Here is a 24,145-nt window from a genome sequence, read left to right as displayed (position 1 = left end):
ATTCTCTCGCTAGGCCTAGAGCTTTCTAGGCAAGCATTGTCTTGGTAGATATGTATGGATAAAATCTTTCGTATATTAGTATCATGGTTAGATAAATGTGAAACCTTTTCAAAAACAATAAGAAAGACTGGTATGTATTCTGAGACATTTATTTTATACATCTTTGCATGAGCTGTATCCATAAATACAGCTGTATGTTAAGTCAGTAACAGTAACAAAAAACACAAAATAACAAACTCCCAATGCCCGTAATACGCGAAATATTTCTATCAGTAAACACCAGTAGTCTTCTCTTTCCAGTTCCTAAATTGTCTCCCTTCATCACTGAACTACTTTCAGGCACTTTTATGTAATTGTGAAATAATGTAAAACTCATGAGTAATACAATGTTCCTGTTACACAAGAAGGAAAAGGCATCACAAAGTGACATTATTGTTACAAGGAGAGTCGCTTTCAATTATTTTCAATACAGAGGGACATGTACAGGAAAATTGATTATTGTAAAAACAGAATGTAAAACATGAATACAGTTACTGGTAAAAATGAGTTTTGGTCACCCAATGTTGATCTACAAACATTATCTTCCCGTCTCGAAATTAACGAAAGGACAGTCTCAATTGAAGACAATTTCTGCAGACAATGTAGTACAATGTGACCAGAGATTTACAGAAAGATTCCCATTGTTCTTTGTATTGTGTCACTATTGATCAGGAATTTGGTTTCATACAGCATAAAATACATCTTTACACATTAGTTTTTACTTATCAAATGATTTAATAATTACAAATCACAAAATTTGTCTGTAGAGGACTTGGTCAATTGGTACAGGTATAGAATGGAAATTACTTTTGTAAGTCTAAAACGGTATTCATTTGAAATACTAAGTCTGTAGTCCCAACTGTCAAATGGTCATTTTTATTCTAGTTCTCTAAACATTAGGCCTACAGCAATAAAAGTCATTAAACATAATTATTATGCTATTGTCACAACCATTCTAAATATATTGCCTTTCCTCTAACAGCACACACAAGGTTTTAAAAGACAGCTCTTCTGAGATCGAATCACAGTAAAATACATACATACAATTATCAAAGCACTGAACTTCAACTTTATTACTTGTTGATTTAATTTGTGAAAGTTACATCTGCCATATTATTTCAGTCAAATTTCCTTGAATAATTTTAGTGCATAGCTTGTGAGAGGTATATCATATTGAGAAGAATTAATAATTCGATATTAATCTCTGAATTATAAAAAAATGCAATAACCTTAACTAGCAAAAGCATGATGAAATGCAAATATTCACAAAATTCATAGATTAAAATAGCAAGTTTGTCTAGAAAGGAAGAGATTTGCGAATACTTGTGAGGCGTTCAGATCATATGACAAACAGGAAGTTAGCGGAGGGAAGACACAGACACACGGACAGACAGGGCTGTCCAGATCTGACCCTCCAATCATACACACAGTACACTTATAGTTATCACAGACACATGTAATAATATTTATATATCTTTTTTTCCTTTGACAATCAAACTGACTAGTAACACAGTTTCAAACACATTAAAAATTCTTAAATTAAACGGTGTCACATCAATGATACTGAGCACTGATAAAAGCACGACGACAGATTTGGCTTTAGTAGTCACAGATTCTCAACTTTAAAACCATAATATTACTTTAAAATTTCTCCATCTGAATAACACTAAAATAAATAAATTCACTTTCCACAGGGAAATTCTTTGATGAAATTCACACCTCCTCCAATAATAATGGTGATCAGCTACTTGAAATCGGCTACATGATATATCCAATGAAATCAGAGAAGACAATTGATGGAGATGAAGTCATGTTTTAAATGAATAAAGCAGATGATAATAAATGAAGACTGTTCAAAGTATTTGCACTTGAAATATGAAAAGTGAATCAAAGTTCATAGAATAAATAACACGTATGACATCGTAGTTCTTGTTCATTCCACTTTCTTTGGTAAAGCGTGACAGAATCACTCGTCCAAGACGAGTTCTTCCTCCAACATGGCATCCAATTCCTCAGTCAGACCCTGTAGCATGTTGTCAATGTCATTGAGAACATCTTCATCATTCTTTTTTCTGAAAATTGAATTTGAGAAACATCAAAATAAAACCTTAAACCAAATAAAATCCATTTGCAAGGAAAAACATTTTTTGAAAGATAATGGGTCTAATACATGTTGCCTATGGGTTAGAATAAAATTTTCATATCATCATATCATAAAAAAAAAGTTTTTGGTGATGAGTATGTCTTGTGAAATTTTTGAATGACAAAAATAGTTTCACCAGACCTGTTGTGACATGCTTACTTCTCTTATTAACACACTTTATGGGGGTTATTTACTCACAAGTATTACGTTATTTTTTAACAAGCTGCTAAGAACTGTCCTTACTTTTTGGGTTTGGCTGGAACAGGTGGGGAGGCGTTTGGCTTCATCGGAACAGAGGGTCTTGGTCCTGAAATAAAAACATTTACAAATTAGCATGTATTACATGTGTAATAGCACTGCTTTGTATTTATGTGACAGCAGACACTATCAATACCATGATACAAGTGCGTAGATGTGAACCCTTTCGTACGTGTTGAGTTGATGCTACAGATAGACCATCTTCGCTAGCCAAGGGTTTTCAGTCCACTTCACTCCCCATAAAGGGTTTAAGGGAAGGGAAGTGGACTGAAAACCCTTGGCTAGCAAAGATGCAGATAGACAGAGGGACAATATGATTCATCTGTTTGCAGGAAATTTGAAGTAATTGAAGTAACAACACAAAACAGACAGAAGAACTCCTTGTTATTTCTCTCAGAACCAAGAGAAACAGAAGAATGTCTCTCAATTTAATAAAGGGCAAATATGATGAAATATCATTCCTTCCTCCTCTGAGTCAATAACTTTCTTATCCACCCTAAAATATTATAACTTCATAAGCCATATATCCTTGCCCCCTCCCCCTCATATATTAAGACATTTGATTCTCTGTATGATTGAGAGAATTTTTTTGTAGCTTAAGGTCATGCCTTAGAGGTGGTACTGCATTTAAACTGTGTTGCCTAAATTAAAATTAACAGCTCTCAAAATGATTAAGCATTAAAGTGTGAGTGATGTTTCCCTTTTGTGACCCTGCCCAATAGCTACCTCTGATCAGCTGGATGAGATAAGTAAGGGTGTACTCATCATACTTGTGATCAAGTTTTCATATCTCTGGAAAATCTGTAAAATCATATCACGATTCCACCATAAAATATAAAAGTTTACTGGTGTGTATGCAAAACAGGATGTAGAGAGCAATAATTTGAATCCTCTAAAAAGTTGGCAACATTCCGTCAATCTTGACATTTTCAGATATAGAACCATATCAACAAACCCAAAATATGAATTTCAAAACATGATTAGACTTATTATTGATTTAGCTTATGCAGTGTAATGGTTTGACACTATAAGAGTTATGGTTCTTTACCTTTGCCGAGTTCCTTGAGGTGAGAGGGGATTCCTGCTTTCTGTGGCAGTGTGGGTAAGACTCGTTGATGGCTGGGGAATCCCTGTCCGTTGCCCTGAGCGACCGAGTCTGTACTCTCATTGATTGGCACAATGGAGGGCTTCGTGGTTGGAGCTCGCTGCTTTATTGTTCCCACGTTTTCATTGGCGAATGGCAAGGTGTTTGAGTCTACACTAGACGCAGACACTATGGAATCTGAACTGGAAGTGGAGTCCTTTCTTTTGAGTTCATGTGAAATATGTTGAACTCTGGGAGAGTTCTGAACCTGGGGTTTTGATTGGGCAGTTGTAGTCACATGATTAAGAACAGGGGGATTGTGGGTAACATTTGGCAAAGCAGGGACCTGGGGAGATGGTGAATTCTCTGTGACCGGTTTTAAAACAGGAGCTTTGTATGTGAACGAATTTGGCTTTTCTGTTGAGTTGTTAATGTTACTTGTTGAAGAATTTCCATTTGTTGAAGACTGCCCTAACTTGCCCATTCCTCTTAGTTCAGCAGGTGTCTTTTCGTCTTTGCTAGGTATGCCATAGTTGTGAATTTTTGGAGTGATAATGTCCATTGCTATTGGAGGAGGAGGGGGAGGAAAATCCTCACCATCAGAACTGCTCACATCTTCTGAACTTGTCTCCATCCGTTTACTGCCAAATTTCGCAGACAAACTTTGAACACATGATGCAAAAGCCAGTTGTTTCTGCTCATTTCTTTCCTCTCCTACAGAGCCCCTCCTAGGAGTAGGCTGTGATGGATTCCTAGGTGACATAGTTGTGGTCCTTTGAGCGTTTTGATCAGTGGTTTGAAAAGCAGATTTGGGTATGCTCCCAGCGTACCTTGATGAGTTTGTGTCCTGCCTGCTGGAGACAGAGTTGGTGCGTTTGGGAGGGGGAGGGGGTGGAACCTTCCGATTGTTGGGTGAATTCTGAGGCTGTGGAGACCCATTCTGATTGGAGACTGCCACAAACACGGGTCCTGTGGGGGGAGCAGGGAATGGGTGAGACATAGAGGTGGTCGGAGATTTGGGTGACATGGGAGCATTCTGCGTTCTAGGCTGATCGTATATGTGATCTGACTGTCCTGTTTTCTTTAACATAGCTGAATTAATGAGAAAAGCTTTCCCAGGACTTTTCCCAAACTCGTAATTTTTCTCTGCCTCGTATTTTTCTATGTCAATGATTTCTGGTGAAGTTTCCTTGCTGCTTCTCTTTGTTTTGGCAATAATCTTGGCAACTGGCTTTGGTTTGATAACGGCCTTTGGTACTGACGGGGCCACAATGGGGGCTGGGTATTGTGTCATCTCCTCCTCTGCTGTAGGGGTGCTGTTTCGGTCCTCCCGAACTGATGAGGGTGCTGCCTGAAACGATGAAATCCTCACCCCCGACATTTCCTTGGGCGACTCGGAGTTGGATGCGTGGCGTTTGACCTGTATGGCCACCACGTCTGGCTGGTACCCGGTGCTGGAGCTATGAGACACAAACTCCAGGCTGCTGTCACTGTGCTGGGAGAATCGGTCACTCTTTTGAGAATAGCGGTCACTGTTCAAATTGTCACCTGACAGAGATTTCTTTGTTTTGAATGGAGATGAGGGGTAATCATCCCCAGACCATCTGGCATGGCCTAGTGGTGGGGGAGGGTCAATTATTTCACTGTGCCCACTCTTGTCCATCGATGAAAGTCGTTTACTGTTAGAATTAATTCTCTTAAGGCGTTCTATAGCTAGTATTATTTTCTTTTGATGACCTGAAAAATATATAAAAATTTAGCAACTTATCAATTCACATCCCAGGAATGAACTTTAAAGTAAGGGAACAAAAGCAGCTACACAGTCAAAATGGAGTGTGTCAACTGACCTAGTTTCTGGATGCCTATTTCCTCCAGGTCCTCCCAAGTGATGTCCGTGACCTTGTCAAGGTCATCGTATCCCTGCTGTGACAGGGTATTGTAATACTGCTCTAGTCCCAGCATGTGTAACCACTCCATCATGTCGACCTACAAAACATCCAAAGGTCAAGGTCAATCATCCATGCAAAAGATCCCACCCAACCCCAAAAATTCAAGAAAGGTATTTCCCTAAGGAACACAAACTCCTCTTTGATAACTAGTTTAATTTGTTTGGCTTCATGTGTTGAAATGCTATTGCAGATTTGATTACAACCACTGACAATGTTTTCCGAAAATTAAAACACAAGTCCGTACTGACTCCAAGTTTTAAAAAGAAACCCATACGAATGCTACATCTTTTGAACTTCTGAATGTTTGCTAATGGCAAAACAACCCAGCTATTTACAAGATCACTTATCTACACTGAGCCAAATGACTACTGGAATCTTATAAATATTCAGATTAATGTAAATTACCGGTTTGAAATCCGGGATCCCATCATGAATATTCAGGCGAGCTATTTCTGCCTTCAGTCGTTTCCTGTGGCCAGGTTTCGTGATTCCAATAGCTGACAGATCCTGAAACAAAAAAAGTTTTGACAATAAATTAAAAATGCACATGACTGTAATTAAAATCAGAAATACAACAGTTTTTATTTCAATTTAGTCTGCAAACATTGACAGTTTTTCATGCATTGACTGACCACTTCTGTAAAGGTAACAAGTCAAGAAATTACAATTATTTATTCAATTCAATCAACATTTTCATTTTAATTAATTGATGTAAATTCTTTTATCTGTTCTGGGAGGATTGGCAACACACTTGGCAGTGAAACAGAAGACGTACTTTACCTGTAACTAAGGAGACCTAACAAGCAGGGCTTCAATCTTGTTCTCCAATTTGTATTTCTAACTAACTGCTGAGGCAAGAAACCACTCAACAAGATGCAATAAAAACACAAAACAGGCATCATTTGTAACATAACACAAAAAGGGAAGATGTTAAGCGCTGCTCCCTACAGCAACCTCTAACTAATGACTACTCCCCTGTAACACCATAGGTAGGTGGTCTTAACCAAAACACCTTCATTTTATGAAAACAAATTACACTTCATTAATTCTCCCTAGCACATTAAGTTTCCATATATCATGTAAGATGCTCTTCCTTGTCTGTTGGTGGGGAATTCCTCACAGAAGACATTGACAGTGTTCTAGATTTATCACAAATGTTAAATGTCAAGCTGCCTACAGTTAGTGTAGTTAAAACTCTGTAGAATTTCATTACAGAGCAGTTTAAGACTTCAGACTGAACTGCAATTGCTTTTTGTGAGAAATTGCCTGATGATGCAGGAATTCATAGAGCATTGTCAGCTGTAATTCTTCGTCTATGCCTGTTATTTAGATTATAGATTTATTCCTTGCAGATAAGCTTTATACAGAGTGCAAACTAAGCTTTCATGACGAACCAACATATTTCAATCTGGAACCATTTTAGACGGAACAGTAGAAGACTTTGTCACAAGTAGGTGGAAATTGGATAAGACATGCTACAAAACAGAGACTAATTCAGGCGGAGATTAGATCATTTCATGATCAGGAGACAAGGGGCACACAGCCTAAATCAGAACCTTCTGCTGTGAAACTGAGCTGTCCTCATCATCTATCATGTACAGTATCAAGAACAAAAAAACAACAGAAACTAAAAACAGCAGGTTTTTTTTGTTTTAAATATTCAAAATGGATAAATAAAAGTTGAAAAGCATATATAGTTGCAACAATTCTACAAACTTCTTGGAATTTCTGAATGACTTGGAAATCTAAGCACTATATAATTATGAAGACAAACTGAACTGACAAGGGAGAACTGATAAGGCTGTGGTGATGTAGATACAGACTCTGACACCAAGAAAACCTACCAAGATGACCCATCAACCTAACACTCTCCCAGAACTAACCAAATTCCACAATCAAAGCAATTAACTCTCACATTCTTTAAAGGTCACACTGACAATGAAATACAGCTAGAGAACATGGGCTTATCAAATCATACGATCAAAACACTACATATACTGGTACTGGTAAGTACATGGAGTCAATGTGACACATGTCATATTATGCAATAATTGCATGCAGTGGGGTGGAGGCGAGAATGTTGAATGTTACCTATGGCATCGTGTAGTAGATGATGGGCAAGTCACCATGGGGTGGGGTGGGGGTTAGAAAGTCGAATTGTACCTGAGGTGTAATTTTTAAGATAGTTGGGTGGGGTTGGAGTGGGAGATGGGTGGAGGAGGGGCTGTTGAATGGGGTGAGAGATAAGTGGGGGAGGGAATGTTGAACGGAGTGGGGTGAGGATGTTAAACTGTACCTGGGGTGTCATTTGGAAATGATTGGGTGGGGTGGGAGTTGGATGGGGAAGGGGTTGGGGATGTTAAAAGGGGTACAGTGGGGTGAGTACGTTGAACTGTACCTGAGGGGTCATGTGGGAGATGGTAGGCATGTCGTAGCCGGCCTGTACAAACAGAATACAGTACTCCTCAAACCGGAGGTCTCTCAGCCACACCCTCATCACCTCATGGTCCTAGAGAACAAAACAATGTCATCATAATCAGAACTATATACAACAAATACACTGAATGTCATCACATACTGAGAATGAAGTCATACAAAACAAACATTTTGTCATTACAATCATCAAATAATGGGGCCATCATCCATTAAATAAAGCAAACACATTTGCCATTACAGTTAGAGAATAAGGCCATCAAGAAAAATGAGGCCACATACAAATTAATACAATTGAACTTCAATATCTCAAACACTGATATCTCAAATACAGTGGATATGTCGACATGATTTGTCCCAACAACTTACTTTTTAAGTATTTTACCCTCGATATTTAAAATACTCAGATATCTTGAAGATTTAAATAAAAAGTCCCATCTAGTTCAAAATAATGAAGTTTGACTGTACATGTATTGTAGATTAACTTTTGAAATTTTTTTGCTAGTTTCATGAGATTTTTGTCACTGCAAATATTTCTTCCCATAAATTACTCATTTATTGCATTTTGTGTTAAATTACATTATCTACATGGTTTGGTTGCAGAAATAAGTTGCCATGAACCAGTTTATCAATTGTAAATTGTAAAATAAAGCCATTGTAGCGACAAATAAAAGTTCCTCAACAGTGCATCTTTACAATCAGCAAATAGGGCCATCATAAATTTGTAAAAAAAAAATTTTCATAAAGGTAGAATCCCTATTTTAGAGTTATCCTCTTATAATTGATTTGTGACTACTTTAAATTGATGTAATTATCTTAATTTACATATATATATATATATATATATTACATAATTACATTGTATTAACATATATACATACAGGCATTCCGGCCTGGAACAAGGCCGCCACATTAATGGTGCTCATCTGTCCGGATTCCTCCAGACGATCGAGACTCCCGACACTGGAACTTGATGTGCTGTGGTAGCTTTGGCGGGACGACACTCCAGACTCGTAACTCTGACTGGACAAGCGGTGGTTGTTGTTTACCTGGACATTGCCAAAATTCTGAGGCGGCTGAAATAAACCAAAGCGAACATCTTGATAAAAACATCCAATTGTTTGGAAAATCGGGCAGGAAGAACAGAAAAAGCAAACATCCAAAACAACGAGATTGAAACATTTTGTTTGAAACTTGTAGCTGGATTATGTATGTTTCTGCTATGTAATATATCCAATCATTCCTTCTGATCTCGATTTTTGGAGGCCTACCAATTGTAGCCTACAGTATGATAGAACAGACAGGAAATGTACAGGATTAAATACAATGTTCTCCCCCAAATTATCAAAGCTGGTACTAAAATCATTTAATAAGGCTCATATCACAAAAGCATTCAGATTCCAGCTTGAAATCTGAACCTATGCCATGAAATTTGGAGGCACAAGACTGTAGCATCCAATCTCTGTAATGAACCTGTGCATACCCTACATTCACAGCATGTGCACCGGGGCCCCATACTAAACACACAGTCTTCTTCAACCTTTTATCACATGATTGATAATAAACTCTGTGAATCACTGACAAGAATACACACAACTGACACAGGAGCATGTCAGAGATGCACAAGAGTTGGGTCTGCATGACAATTATTTCTACAAATATCATGCAGTCTCTCTCACACACCCATAGTATAACTCTTCTGATTCAGGCCCCTCTCTTGATAGGGATAAAACATGTTCAGAATCTCTAGCAGCATATCTTAAAATGCCATACCCAGAACTACTGGAATGTCATGAAGTTCTTCATTTTACACAGTATGTATTCTTGCCCACATCAGTACCTCAATTCTTGCTTAAGCTTTTTTAAAATATTGAAAGTCTACATATATATAAATATATAGTTCAAAAATCTGATTTCAAGAATTTTAAAGAAGAAAAGCATCTATTGGAAGTAGGAATGGTACAGGAAGAGAATATAAATCCACTTTATGAAATTCAATAGTTTTATAATTTCCTCTTTTAATCACACCATGTACCATATGTTTTACATAACTGACAATAGTAAATGTACTCAGAAACTGGGACAAATCCAAATTCTATGTAGGGGTACATGTACTACTTTTCCAACCAATAACTATATCTGCTGAACCCAATTTGCCTCTGAGTAATGGCCTGGCTTGAGGTGCCTGCTGTTTGGCAGATCCGAGTCTTACTCTGTGGAAGTCTAGGATTCCAAGTACATGAAAGCTCTGCTGCCTCCAGGAAACTCTGAATTCGAGGAGGAAGCCCATTTACATACAAAATGGCAGGTCATGATTAATACCCAGCTAGTTTCCCGAGCTGGCTGAGAATTGCTTCTGAATGAGTAGATGCCAACTGTCCACTGCCTATACATATACAGATTTGCTTCTTATCAATTATTAACTATCATCTCTACCATCACTGCCATTTGAGGAAGGGAAGTGTTTGTAGTTTCAAGTATCTACAACTTATAAAATCAATGTTTCTACTTCAAACAGATTTAGTTCTAAAGTACGGTCCATTTGTGTAGTGTCAGGGGAGAAATGGAGAATGGATGACAATCCTAAATGTAAAATTCCTTTCCATTTACAGACCAATCTAACAGTAACAGCCAAATCAGAGGAAATTTCAGTACACAGATTCTGAAGAAATGGCTTTCAGTGGGATGGAATGAAAAAATCCATAAAAAGGAGATTTCAAGAGTATCTGAGCAATCAAGTTGGGATTTCAGACTGAAAGAGGGAAAAATCAGTTCTTTGATTGTTTAATTAACATGGAACAACTGCATGCCACCAAATTGTAACAAAAATCTGATAACTGATCACTTTCATATTAAACAAACATATCTGTACAATTATCCACACAATTACTGGGACCAACAATCTTTTCTGTGTGCCATCCAGTTCACTGGCTAATTCTCATTGTTTGTAATTGATTTTCTTTCTCTCTTATTTTTCTGCCTCTGATTGTGGTTGGTAAAATCAGAAGCCTAATTGCAGGAATTGGTCCCATTTTTCACCTGTCATATTTTTTTCCAGGTGCTTCTATCCCAGCATGCTTTAGGGGCTTCCTGTGTTACATCGGACTAAATACGCCAGAGAAGGATGAAATATCATATTTTTCGCTATTGATTATTTTTCCTCTGTCATTTTTTTTATTTTATCAGATTTTTCATTGAAACCAAGCCCTATCAATAACAGAGCAAGGTTACTTTACAAAGCCTAGCAGGAAAACTTGTAAACTGTTGGTTTTTTCAGCAAAACTAACAAACTAAAGATGAAAAATAACAGGCTGAGAACATTTGTGTTGACTCAATTTGTGTTTTTAACACAAAGATTTATCCTTGACTAACTTTGGTCCTTCTTTTTCTTTACCTTAGACCTTGTGCACTAATCAATGCCTAAATGTTCAGTTTAAATCATATTCCAAACACCAGACTCCTTTGTGGAGGATTTGCCAGAATGCTTCCTAATCAGTGGTCATTTCATGAATAGTCAATAATGTCTGATTGATCCATAAAACTACACATACTATTGTCCTACAGGATTAAACAAGAGGACAAAGTGTTGACCAAATCGATTATCAGAGATTCAATGTCTGGCACAAGTCATCCCAGAATTTCCCCAAAATCCAAAGACCTTCTGGATTGATACAGTACATGAGGAGGACCTTGATTTGTACGGATACATGCTTAACATCACCCAATAAAACATAAGACGTATATAATACATATAAATCATATCCTGCAGTACATTTTAGCAGGATATGACCCTCGAATTTTGCTATCCTTCTTCACTTACCAGCACTCTGATTTTTCTGAATGACATTTTAGTAAGTGTTCCTTTGAGGGAGACGTCGTCAATTTGAACTGATCTGAACGGTCCGCTCTGGCCCAGCGGTATTGTTTCTTTGACTTGTTTACTCACCTTGACGTTGGCGTTGGCGTGATCTAGATGTCCCGTACTGTATCCTCTACCACTGTCGCTGCTCGCTCCACTGTTACGGTTACTGTTAGTCGGGCTTCCTTTTCCATGTCCTGCATTCCTTATGTCACCAGCGAACGCAGGAAGTGACGATGACCACTCGCCGATCTGTTCACCATTCTGGTTCACGATTCGGCCATTCAAGTTCTGCAATGTGCAAAAACAGAAGGTCATGGAAACTGATGATGTTCACTCACAAAAAGCGTTCCGTTAATCTAAATGTTTCACCAAGAAGTGTTTTGTTAGTCTAAATAATTCACAAACAAGTGTATAATCAGTGTTAATCATGGATACAATAAACATGGGGAATTCCAAATCACTTTATCACAATCTGACAAAAAATGTCTGTTTTTTACACAAGAAATGTTTGAATTTTATATCGTTTTGCACATCCTATCCAATTCACTTGCAAGAACTGTCAGTCAAGTTTCTTCAATTATGACTTTAGAGAAAATCTAAAAGCAATCAAATTGTCTGTAACCATTCCAATGGCAATTTGTCAGCACTTTCGCAAAACAGCACTTAATATTAAGAACCTTTAAAATCTCTCCTGTAGAAAAGTCATGCAAATGCATAAAAAGCTGAATTTGGAATGGAAAGCCTCTGGGCCCTATGTAACAGTTTAAAAACCAAATAGCATCCAATAACAGACGGCATTGACCAATCAATACACTGGAAACCCAGCGACTTGGAAGAAACCCTCTCCAGAATTCACGGCCACTCGCTGATGTTTCATATTATCAATATCAGCCTCTAAATGCTTGGCATGGCTCATAAATACACATATCAGAATTCTATATAGCTGAGTATTGACGGATAAAATGACCATAAACAATGAATTAGATCACCAATGACTTCCATTACAGGCCTCATATAAAGGCTAGCCCACTCTGTATAAGGTTGCCACAAGTCACCGTGTTCACCTAGCTAGAGTTTACCATGCAGTCCATTGCATGACAGAGAATTATGTGCGAAGTTTTGTTGCTTTTGAATATCAAATTTACCATTGTGGAATTTTCTTTTAAAATCAATTCTCCTGAAAGTGGACCTCAATTGTACTGTAATTACATTATCAAATGATTGCTTGAGAAAACCTAGATAATCAACTTTCGAAATAAGACATCTCAAAATACCAGCATATAAATTATTGTTCTACAGTGGATGTGTAACTGGGTTTTACAACTGCTACAGTTATGAGTCATTCTCAAAATCCGCCAAAATTTTGGTCACGGGTCAATAAAAAATTATATCAAGGAAAAATAATATAAATTTGTACATTAATATATACCACACAATATTCTGCGGTTAGCAAAACACTTTAATTCTTTTTGCATGACATGTTTAAAGAAAATTTGCCTTTTTTAATGTCCAAATTAGCATGATTTGCTAAGTCACAGACTCTTTTTGTTGCACTTTCATGTGGTTTATAAATATATCCAGTACACTTTGCTCTCATTTTTTTAAATGTATGCTTTACACAATTCTTAAGAAATACATTTCAAACAATAAAAGTTTTGTAAATGTACTTGTTTTATGAAATATCAAGACTTTAATGTGTGTCACAAGAGTTTTTGTCTCTCCTGTTATGTTAATGTAAAAACAGAAAATAGAAATATTTAGAATGACCCTTTTTGGATTCAATACTTTTCATCAGCCTTAGTTTCATTTTCATGAAGCAAAGTTGTTGACGCCATTTTTTTGAAGTTCGTTGGTTTGAGGAAAATGTCCCAAATGTAAGTATGATTTACTCAGTAGAAAAAAAAACTGGTCCTTACTGTTACATTGAAAATTGACTTAAACATGAATGTAAAATGTTTTAACTTTTCTTACAAAATAACTTAACAATTTTGTTTCAAACTACTGCATCATCAACAGTGTATGGTAGACGGGAAGGGAAACAAACAACCATATATAGAGTAATTGTCTATCCTGTTATTGTCCATCCTGTTACATGTAAATTTGTAACAGGAAAGACATTTTTATATAAAAATGAGGATTTTAAGACATTTTCATTATTTATATAGCAATAACTTTTCATAAAATATTCAATAAAGTAGTATGTACAATAAATTAACCTTAAGTAAGGATTTTTGTTTTAATAGTTTATGTTATTTCATAAGAAGTGATTTTGTAACAGGACAGATATATCATTGTTACAGTACGTACAAATGTCCATAATAACAGAAGAACTATGAATATTTGTTCACTTGTCAGATCAAAACATTTTTCATATCATTTTTTGTGAACAATCTTTTCATATTCTGTTTTTTATTACTTACAAATAAATTTTGTTAGTTAATGATGTCAATATACATTTTTGTAACAGGAAAGACATGGACTGTTACAGGATAGACAATTAATGATTGTTTTTTTCTTTAAACATCATGCTGATTATTATATATAATCCATAATAAAGATATATGTTTTTTAATTATATCTCAGTTGTTTACAAATCAATTCAGCATCTAGTGATTATGTATAAATATATTAAGGCATTTTAATTCAGTGTAACAGGAAGGACAATAAATTGTTTCTCAAGCAACATAATTTTTCCACCTTTTAATCAAAATATTTGATCTGCAGTTAAGTAAACTATTTTTATTTTTAAAGAATTATATCAATTTCGTTGAAAAATGAAAGTTGTCTTTTGGTTTAGGTAAAAATGGGGATGTCCAATGCTGACAGACAGAGAAAATGCAGGCAGAAGAGAGATGCCTCATTCCAGAGCCAGAAAAGTTAGATGGGAGTACCCACTACAAAATCATTGACAACATCTGGAAAAAAGTAACAGAAAAGTGAGACAGCCTACAGTCCATAGTCATACATAAAGCTTACAAATGCTTTAAGTACTCTGTTAAATGTAATCTTTTTATTTCACTCTACATTGTCCTTCCTGTTACTTCATTTTCTTTAAAAGTTGATATTTTCTAAGGCAAATATTATTATAGGAAAAGTTTGTTTCTCTTGTATTTTACATAGTAATCAGAAATAAATCTGTTATTTAATTTAAATATCAACATCAATTTCCACTACTGACCAGATTGTGTTATTAGGAGTCTCTCCTGTTACAGTTGTAAACATTTTTCAATTTTTATTCTATATTTTTCAATAAATTTTACTTCTTCACAAATGTCATTATATATTACGAACACCTTAGTAAATTTTCAAGATTTTTTATGTTCAGTGTTTAACCAAATGAAGATTTTGATCTGAATGTACACAAGAAGTCCCTCCTGTTGCTTATTTTGTTCTTTCCTGTTACACTTTTTACTGTAAAGATTATAAAACTTTTATCATAGTATTTAATGGTATTGTTTAAGGTTCATCTATATTTCAACAGCATATTAATTGACTCCAAACTGTGAGATTGATGCTAAGTTTACTATCAATCAACTTTAAATCAGAATTATGATTTTGTAACAGGAGAGACTTGTTTAATACAACGTACTGTCTTTCCTGTTGCAAGACTCAGTCTTTCCTGTTACAGCACCATAAATATAAAAATATGTTGCATGTGTATATTTCTTTTAGGTTTGGGTCTACACATATGCTTAAAGTTTTATATCTGATCAAATATAAGCACTTTGAGCTTTATACTTATCTTTTTATTCTGTAAAATTGTGAAAATAACAAACAAAATGTTTACCTGTTTGAACATTTTCTATTATATTATTGTAATTTGTATTTTGCTTCTGTTTCATTGAAAAAATGTTAGTGGTTCTTTATTTGTCATGCTTTCACAACATTGTCTGAAGAAATTTTGGAATATTTTTTTGCTTCAATTTATTAAAATTTGTATTTACTTATGTGTAACAGGAAGGACAACATTTAAGTATGACCAGTTCTTTGATCGTGTTTTACTCAGAAATCAAATAATCTCTAGGTGGGAGTTCAGTGTTTTTGTATTCTTCAGATATGTGTTTATTGTTACAATTGAATAAAATTATTTTTCAACACAAGAGAATTCTTGATTTTTCTTCAATTTTATTTCTGCGTTTGTTGATAATGACTCTTATATTTGTTTTGCACAACTAATACTCAGCATCTCATTGCAACCTTAAAGCTTATGATTTACAACATGAATTTTTTTTACAATTAAATGTGGCAGGTATTTGTAAAATACGACTTGCAAATTTTATTGAAAATCACCACATACCTTTTGTTAAAATTTTGTCTTTATTTTTACAAAATTTTGTTCACTCACTTCACAGTAAAATTAGAAAGGATGGAGAACCTTGCTTTTAATCTATCACTGCTTACACATCACAATGCTTTCATGGAGGGGGGGTTATAGATATAAGGAGATACTTCAAAGAACAAATAGGCAAGCGATTTCGCAATTCTCTGCAATCTGACAAGCTATGATACAATAGTAGAGACAGTAATACAAGTTATCATGTTACATGCTGCACCACATGCTCTCAGAAATGCCTGCTTCATCTTTCTATCTCTGTCAAACTTCCAGGCTTTAATGCTCTGTAAAATGCTCACACATAGCCGCAAAAAAAGAGGGGGGAAAATCATTACAAATTTTTATTTTTTACTTAGGTTTGGAAAATGAGACATAAAGATGTCTGAACAAGCTAAATCTGATGAAATATCTTGAGATTAGAGTCTTCCAAAAAACTGCTGCTGCACCTGTTAGTGGGAGATAAGGGCGACATTTTGTGAGGCCTGACACACACTGTTAACAAGATGCAAACACAGCAGCAATGACTGGGGATGCACCGAGAAATCACCCAGCAAATTCCTCCCCGCTATTTTTAGGGTCTCCCCTGGAGTCCTTTGAAAAAAAAACTTAGTGACATCAAAGTGGTAAGCCTAAAGAAAGGAAAGTTTGTCTGATCTTAGTGGAGCTGATATCAGCCACAGCAGGCTTCCTATGGCTGCATGAGATGTACATTTAATTAAAACTGATATCAATATTTACTGCTGTTGCAGTCATTCACTGGCAATAAAATTTCAAAAATATCCACGCCAATTACTTTTTCAGTAGTTTTTAGAAATCATATGAATCACCAATCCAAGCTCTAGCTTTTCAAATAATCTTATAAATGATGCATTCAATGGTTAGAACACACAAAAAGAAAACAATCATACCGGTAAATGAACTGAATAAACAATCAGTGGAATTGCAGTGATACATGCTTTTTTTCCCAATAAAAACATTGTTTCTGTGTCAGAACCATTTGATGGTACTATTGAGGAGAGCATTTGAAGGAGACTGTTCTGACAAGATGTTGGAAAGAGCTTTAAAAGAGAACCTACCATTTCTTAGGTTTTAAGACTCCTTCTTAATTCTTATTAATTCCATCCACAATAAGAAAATTTCTAAGATATCACAAAACTAGACATTAATCCCTCTGAGAAGGTCAGAATCCAAGTGTAGAACAGATCAAACTCCCAAACACTGCCGGAGTTCAAAGAAGCTGGTGTCATCAACCCACTCTCAATGTTTACTCTCTAAAACACATTGCAAGGCATAAAACACACACAAAACACTAAGTGAAAGTAGGTCAGGCAGCAGAGGAATCCTGCAAATGTTGTCCAAAGCACTGGGAGGATAGAAAACATTCCGTGGTACATCACAGAGATCTGCCCCGGCTCATCCCCGCTACACCTCGATTCATCAGCTCTTTTAGCTGTCTTATCTTTTTTACAGGCAAGGATGTTACTGGCCCTTTTGAAATGCAGGAGTAGATAAGATCAGTGATGCAGAACTGAGTTGAGTTTTGGGGGGAAGCTGTAATACTCCCGATATCTGTAACCCTTTACCTGATCAGCACAGGCCTACAGAGCACTCATCTCTCATCAGGGGGTTTCCCCACATCAGGGAGGAGGGGGTGATGAATGGTTATCTCCAAAAATAACTTGCTATCATAGTTCATGTATCAGATGAGCAGAAAGTGACACAAACTTTGAACATTGAGAGAAAGAATATGAATGGAAAGTTTAAAGTTCTGACAAAATAACTATTAGGTTTTCTCTTCTAGAAACTGTTAAGATAACAAATATTGTAAAAATATTTTCACAAACAGCAAAAACTGATATGGAACTCTTGTTTTTATAATTCACACCTTAAGGTTCTCTACATCTTGCTGGTGCAATTTGTGAATTTGTAAAATTGAATATTGGATTTTATTATTTATTACAGCTTACGCATCAGATATTCTATAATAATAGTAATCCCCCCAAGATGAATTGAAATTGGAATCCTCTTTTACTTTCAAATAGTTCTTAATGACTTGTTATTGAATCCGTTATTACCAACTAAATGATATTCTAAAATAGGACTACGAGTCTCAGAAGAATTAGCAAAGCTGTTATCCATCCATTATAGATTCCAGTAAAGTGGTCATTACAAATTCAAAACAAGAGACTGCAGAAAATGGACATTTTCCAGCGATGATTTCCATATTGTGAACTATTGTTTCATCTAACATAAAACTAAAGAAAACCGATCAATGTCATTGAATATGTGGAAATGGAGAGACCCGCGATCCCAAAATAACACTTAGCGGTAATGTCAAGTAGTACTGGCGGAATGAGAGTCATGATTGACCGAGGGTCAATAGGTCCAATCAATGATTGGTCTCATATTGCTAAACGCTGAAGAGATTCCACAACCCGATATTGTAGAACTTGACCACTCTCTGGGAGTGAACAATGGTCATTGTAAAACAATCATCTATATGGTGGAGCTGTGAGGAAGGGAATAGGGGCCAGGACACACGATACCATAATGGAGGGACTGGGGTATGCCTTTGAAGTAAACTTCCCTTTCAACTTGTTAATGGTGCAGTAATTATTATACCATCACACTTGTACAGTTCACAAAAGAAAATATTGGGTAAATAGCCATGTATTATCCTACAAAACATAAACAAGGAAACGATTGGATCTTTTGATCTGTACAAATCTACAGTTTTTCTATCCATTTACCAGGTGAAAGTCTGATTGCTGAGAAAAAGAAATGGATTACCTCTAATTCTCTGGGATACCTTTCCTTTGACCAAATACAATGTGTCTAAATCCTCCAAACAGTAAATTTTACTAATGAAATTCTGATTAAAAGGCAAACTGTTGTTAACAATCCCAAATTATATCCCTACCAAAAGAACCATGCCAGAGTGCAGCTTGAAGGCTTCCAAATGCACCTGATATAATGTTTTAGAGACGATAATGGATAAAAATTGCTATCAGTTATTCATGAAGTTGTGACTTGATGTGGCATGTTTGAACAACAAATTTTTGATATCCATGACAGCCATTTTCTTTCTTTCTGACAGATGGTCATTAAAAGATGGCTAATTAATGACCTGGATCACTAATTGGCATCAAATTGTCTGGAGACCAGACATTCCCAATCAATCTGCCAGAATCTCTGGATCATACGTCCATGTAAGAGTTTCATTGACCTGAATGATGAAATAAATTACTGGCCTGGAGATTTCTCTGGGGGCAATACGTGTATACCATATCCTCCACTCTGGGGTCATTTCTTCACCTTTTAATAAATGGACTCAATCCTGCTTATTGATCCTTGTTTGATAACAAGAGTCACTAAATGGTATCAATGGATTCTCAAACCAATCCAAATACACCCATACTCAGAGGGATGGCACACAGGGAACACAGCTGTACCCTCAAACATTTCTCAGGTTCTCAAAGTTGAAGTCAGGTGACTGGGCAGGAGATTATGAATGAACAGAGATCTATGTACTGAGCAAGCTACTCTAAGTCAGAATTTTACATACATCTCATTCATCATAGTTTATAAAGATAATACTGCAAACATTGATTTTCTGTAGTGTGTTGGCATGCTGCTACAAATGGTCCCCAGATGGACTCTGTAAATGTCTGTAGCCACTTAGTCTGGGCAGAGAGGAGATAATGCACCCAGACCAGGGGGTCGCATCATATACACAGCAATAACCACATAGATAAGACAATTATTCAAATCCCATACACCAAGGCCTGGCATTAAAATCAAGGGAAGATAATCCATACTTCTGGAGGGGCTGTATCTATTCCTTTGAGATGTTGAGATGTTCATGTTTTATGCCAACTGACTACACACTTGTTAATTTTTAGACATGTTTCTGAGACAGGTGGTTTTTTATTGTCAACACAGCTGATTGGCTGGGCACAGATAAAACAACACAAAGATAAAAGATTCAAATCAAGAAATCACTCAATTAATCTCCTAATACAATTCACCAAGCATATTTATACAGGTGAGTCAGTTTTTCTCTTCATCCTGGGTTTGCCAGATCTTCCATGGACTAACCTGGTCACTATGGTACAGAGACTAAGCACCTTGATGATCCAGATTAAAGGCGGCACAATCAGGCAGAAAGCCGCTCTGTGGCAGGTTGAGATAGGCAGGATAAGGACAGCTGGGGAGAGAGGTAAACGAGGTCAAACAGTGTTTACATAATGGTTCCAGAATCTGGAGGCAGTCCAGGTAGTGCTATAATTATCCAACATGTGTAAAAAGATGAGTTAGATTGTCAGAGATCCAACACATAGGAAGCAGGAACCTACCAAATGTTTCACACCATCTGTCCCCTGGGATGTTTCCTCATCCAACAGGGGTATATCTGGAACAACAATCCCCTAAACAGTCTTGATGTGAAGCTTAACATTTCTCACCCTAGAGTTATAAGGGTATTATCCTCTCTCACCATTTGTCATCATTAGAACTGTTCAGAAACATATGTAAAGGATTAATGAGAGAGGAAGCCCTAGAACGTTTCAGAGATTGATTTCATTCTGTGACAAAATAAGGCTCACGTTCAAGAGCCAGTGTCCATCATCACAGTATGGAACTATTTAATCATTGTCACAATACATGTCAGTGACTGGCAAATTAAAAAAAATAGACAAAATAAGTCATTAATAATTAAAACAGAGTGGAGAGATATCAGCCATAAAAAAACCTGGAAGTCACGTAACTTATCAAGTTCATCAGTCTAAAACAGAATCAAGAGGTTACGGCATAGGCTTACATAGATAAAATTGTGTTTGTTTTTTAGTTTTTATTGTAAAAAAAATCTCCAAAAAAAGTTGGCAAGCTGGGCTTTGAGCTTGTTTGCAATGCCAGTGAACTTCATTGAAAAGAAGATAAGTTTATTCCCTGGGTAGGGGGAGAAACAGGATAATATCTGTTTATCCAACAAACACCAGGCTACTAATTGCTGGCATCATTATCAGATGTTGGGCCATCAATAAGGGGGGAATAATGAGGGGTTACATCTCTACCCCCCAGGACTGAGCCAGAGGGCACCCTGTGGGTGACCACAGATAACTGGGTAGTTCTGTCACTGTATGACTAGTTGTCAATGCAATGATAGTGGGGTGTCATAACCACACATGAATATTTGAAACCTGCAGACATTATTCAAATTCAGAGAATAAAGAAGGAAAAGAATGCCTTTAAATATTGTACACTTCATAACCGATGGAAAGTGGGTACTTAAGATGTCACCGGGTACACCAATGGATGAGATCATACCAAGGAATACAGATGATACGCCTGTATAGGTTAAATACATCGGAGCTTCAGGACCTCGGTATTTACATGCATCCTGAATAGATACTCAGGATGAACAGTGCATCAAAATGTATTGATCAACTTCACGCAATTTGTAAACACATCAGAGGAAAACAGGACGTAGTGAGATATAATTACTTCTCCTGGTCCTGGTTTGACATGGAGAGAAGTAGGACCCCTCCAATAACATTGTGATAGACAGGAAGTGGTCAACAACACAGGTTCATGGTACGGCCGTACTCTAGGGCAGACTGACACAAAATTGCTTATGCTACAGCAAGAAATTACTTAAAATAGGTCCCTCTTAAATCATGTCCGTGGTAAAAAAAAAAATATTGGTTTGGTTGGGTTTTTTTTTTTTTGGGGGGGGGGGGTAGAGAGGGGAAGGAAAAGGGACAACTGCTTACCTCTGAGGAAGTGTTGTACAGTCTGTAAGTCTGATGATGTGGAAAACTGAAGGAATTACCACCGTCCCAATCTGAAATAAATGTCAGACATCATACTTAATAAAAAATAAACATCATTCCTACATACCACAAACATGATACTTATTAAAACATAATTCATGTTTAGACAACACACCCACACAATTAAGACAAGGATAATTTTGTCATGAAAAAATGATATACAAATATCATACAAATTCAAAATCAAGTGAATAAACGCAAAATTAAAACCTGATGCGATACAGCAACATTCTTTTACATTGCAAAAACCACTCTTCCGTGGCCAGTGATAGCCAAGTTTTACATAAACTTAATCCTAACACAAAACCTGACACATCTAGCACAATGTAAGATCACAAGTTACATGTAGAGAATTTAACCTTCCAAAGCACCAAGTGTTACTCGAACCTCATAAATTAAAAACCTGGATCCCTAATTTACATGTGTTAAAATAAAACCTGCACAAACCACTGCTAGGAACACCTGAATAATTCTTATCAGCTTTCAGGTGGAGATGGTTTCACTTTCCCCAGCAATTAACAAAACACAAGTTTCCATCAACAGAGTAATTTGAATCCCCAGCAAAAGGTGCGAAGCCAGACAATTAGTGCATTACCTCTTTAGAACATCACACAGAATCTCCGACTGCATGCTCCCAAGTCTGCAGTAAAAAACAAGACTCCAACTCACCCTTCTTCACACCTCTCCACAAATTACAGACACTTTGCCTGTTTTAAGACAGTGTGCACGGAGTAATTAGCAGACATATGCAAGGTTCGTCAAGGAAAGGTGTCCTACACAGCCTAGAAATTCATGCCAAAGAAATTCATGCCTTCTCTGAGGATGCTCGGTATCTAAGACTGTACTATATATTCACATCACTACCTCAAGACGCAGCCCTATATTTTTTCCATTACATAATGGGCTCTAAATGTTAGGCTATGATTCGACTCCCAACGGACCTATATCATTACCGTTTCTCCACAGTTCTCTAAGTAATATTGCTTGGTATTGACTACATCAATCGCCAATATGGGGTTTATTGTGCTAAAATTTAACAGTTCTAACTTGCATGGTTTGTGTAAATGATATATTTGGACAAATGTTATATCTGATGGTATCACTGGGCCTTATCTGGAAATGTTGGAGAAACTGGATCATTTGGAACTTCATTTATTCATTCACAATTTCCCAAGATAGCTCTATTTTCTGCGTTTTTGTGAGTTTGGGAATTGTTTGTGCAGAAATCATGCTGCCTGCAACAGTTCTGATATAATGCAGTGTAAGAGTAACAAGGGTGTACAAGGAATTAACTATTCTCTAGAAATGAAATTTCCATTTATAGGTCCTTAACTTGATCCACCATCAAATCCATGAAATAGGGAAACTGATGCAACCTTGAATAAACTTCCTGCTTTTAATAACGTGTCAATCTACTTAAATAAAGTATGCTTCATCTCATTCATCACAGCTTTTGGTCAGATTGGACAGTTTAATGATTTAATGATAGATTATCAGAATACTTGTGGAATTCTCTGCATCCCTGGCCACATTTTACAACAATCACCTGTGGTCTAGTTTCACTTTCACCTTTGAACAATTCAATAGTTAACCTTTGACCATCAGAGTACAGGGGATGATTATAGGGGTATTGGGTTTTTGGTTTAGGCTTTATCCATCTCTGAACAACCTACCCAACACGTCACCAAAGTCAGCCTCCTTCCTCCCCACCTGGTGCAGGTAAATAACACCTGACAGGTAACACCAGTGGACTAAATGCCACACAAAAAGGGGCTTAGATTTCAATACACAACATTTCTTAATGATTCAGTTGAAAGATTCGGAAATCAAAAATCATTCAGAAAATCAATCCTTAAGTTTTCATATTGTCACTTGTACGATATTATGGAAAGAGAGAGACAGAGAGAGAGAGCATTTTATGAGCTTATGCAGAATACATGTATCTTTTTTCTATTCCACAAATTAAACTGAACTTCTTCTGTCCTAGGACTGCATGAGGACACAAATATTTTGGTTCTCACCATCCATTCCTTTAGCAAACACCTGGTTTTACAAAACTGTTTAGTTTAATCAAAAGATCAACACTGCTGTTGACTCCATGAAACTCAACTTCATTACCCGATAAAATACGTTACTTTATATCCAATTCATACAGTCATCAAGTAAGGACAATTTTAATGGCTTGCTTTAGAGTACATCTGACATCTGTAGAA

At 36.4% G+C, this 24,145-nt stretch overlaps 1 protein-coding gene across 4 annotated transcripts in view; it reads right to left on the bottom strand.

Annotated features, from left to right (window-relative positions):
- Positions 1 to 131: 131 nt before the first annotated feature.
- The window catches only part of LOC105329608 (caskin-2), a 58,549-nt gene continuing 34,535 nt past the window's right edge, over positions 132 to 24,145 (bottom strand). For all 4 annotated transcript variants that reach the window (XM_066067557.1, XM_011430915.4, XM_011430918.4 and 1 more), the window contains 9 exons: positions 21,873 to 21,943; positions 11,853 to 12,056; positions 8,788 to 8,982; positions 7,872 to 7,982; positions 5,879 to 5,980; positions 5,372 to 5,510; positions 3,489 to 5,261; positions 2,426 to 2,489; positions 132 to 2,111 (listed from right to left, as the gene is read on the bottom strand). In XM_066067557.1, the coding sequence (XP_065923629.1) occupies positions 2,006 to 2,111; positions 2,426 to 2,489; positions 3,489 to 5,261; positions 5,372 to 5,510; positions 5,879 to 5,980; positions 7,872 to 7,982; positions 8,788 to 8,982; positions 11,853 to 12,056; positions 21,873 to 21,943 (2,765 nt within the window). In that variant the 3' untranslated portion in view covers positions 132 to 2,005. The remainder of the gene's footprint in view (positions 2,112 to 2,425; positions 2,490 to 3,488; positions 5,262 to 5,371; positions 5,511 to 5,878; positions 5,981 to 7,871; positions 7,983 to 8,787; positions 8,983 to 11,852; positions 12,057 to 21,872; positions 21,944 to 24,145) is intronic.

The sequence above is a fragment of the Magallana gigas genome, chromosome 7, assembly GCF_963853765.1.
Source record: "Magallana gigas chromosome 7, xbMagGiga1.1, whole genome shotgun sequence".
In the NCBI taxonomy this organism is placed as follows: Eukaryota; Metazoa; Mollusca; class Bivalvia; order Ostreida; family Ostreidae; genus Magallana; species Magallana gigas.
The sequence above is the reverse complement of the archived record's forward strand: the minus strand, read 5'-3'. Positions and strand labels throughout refer to the sequence as shown.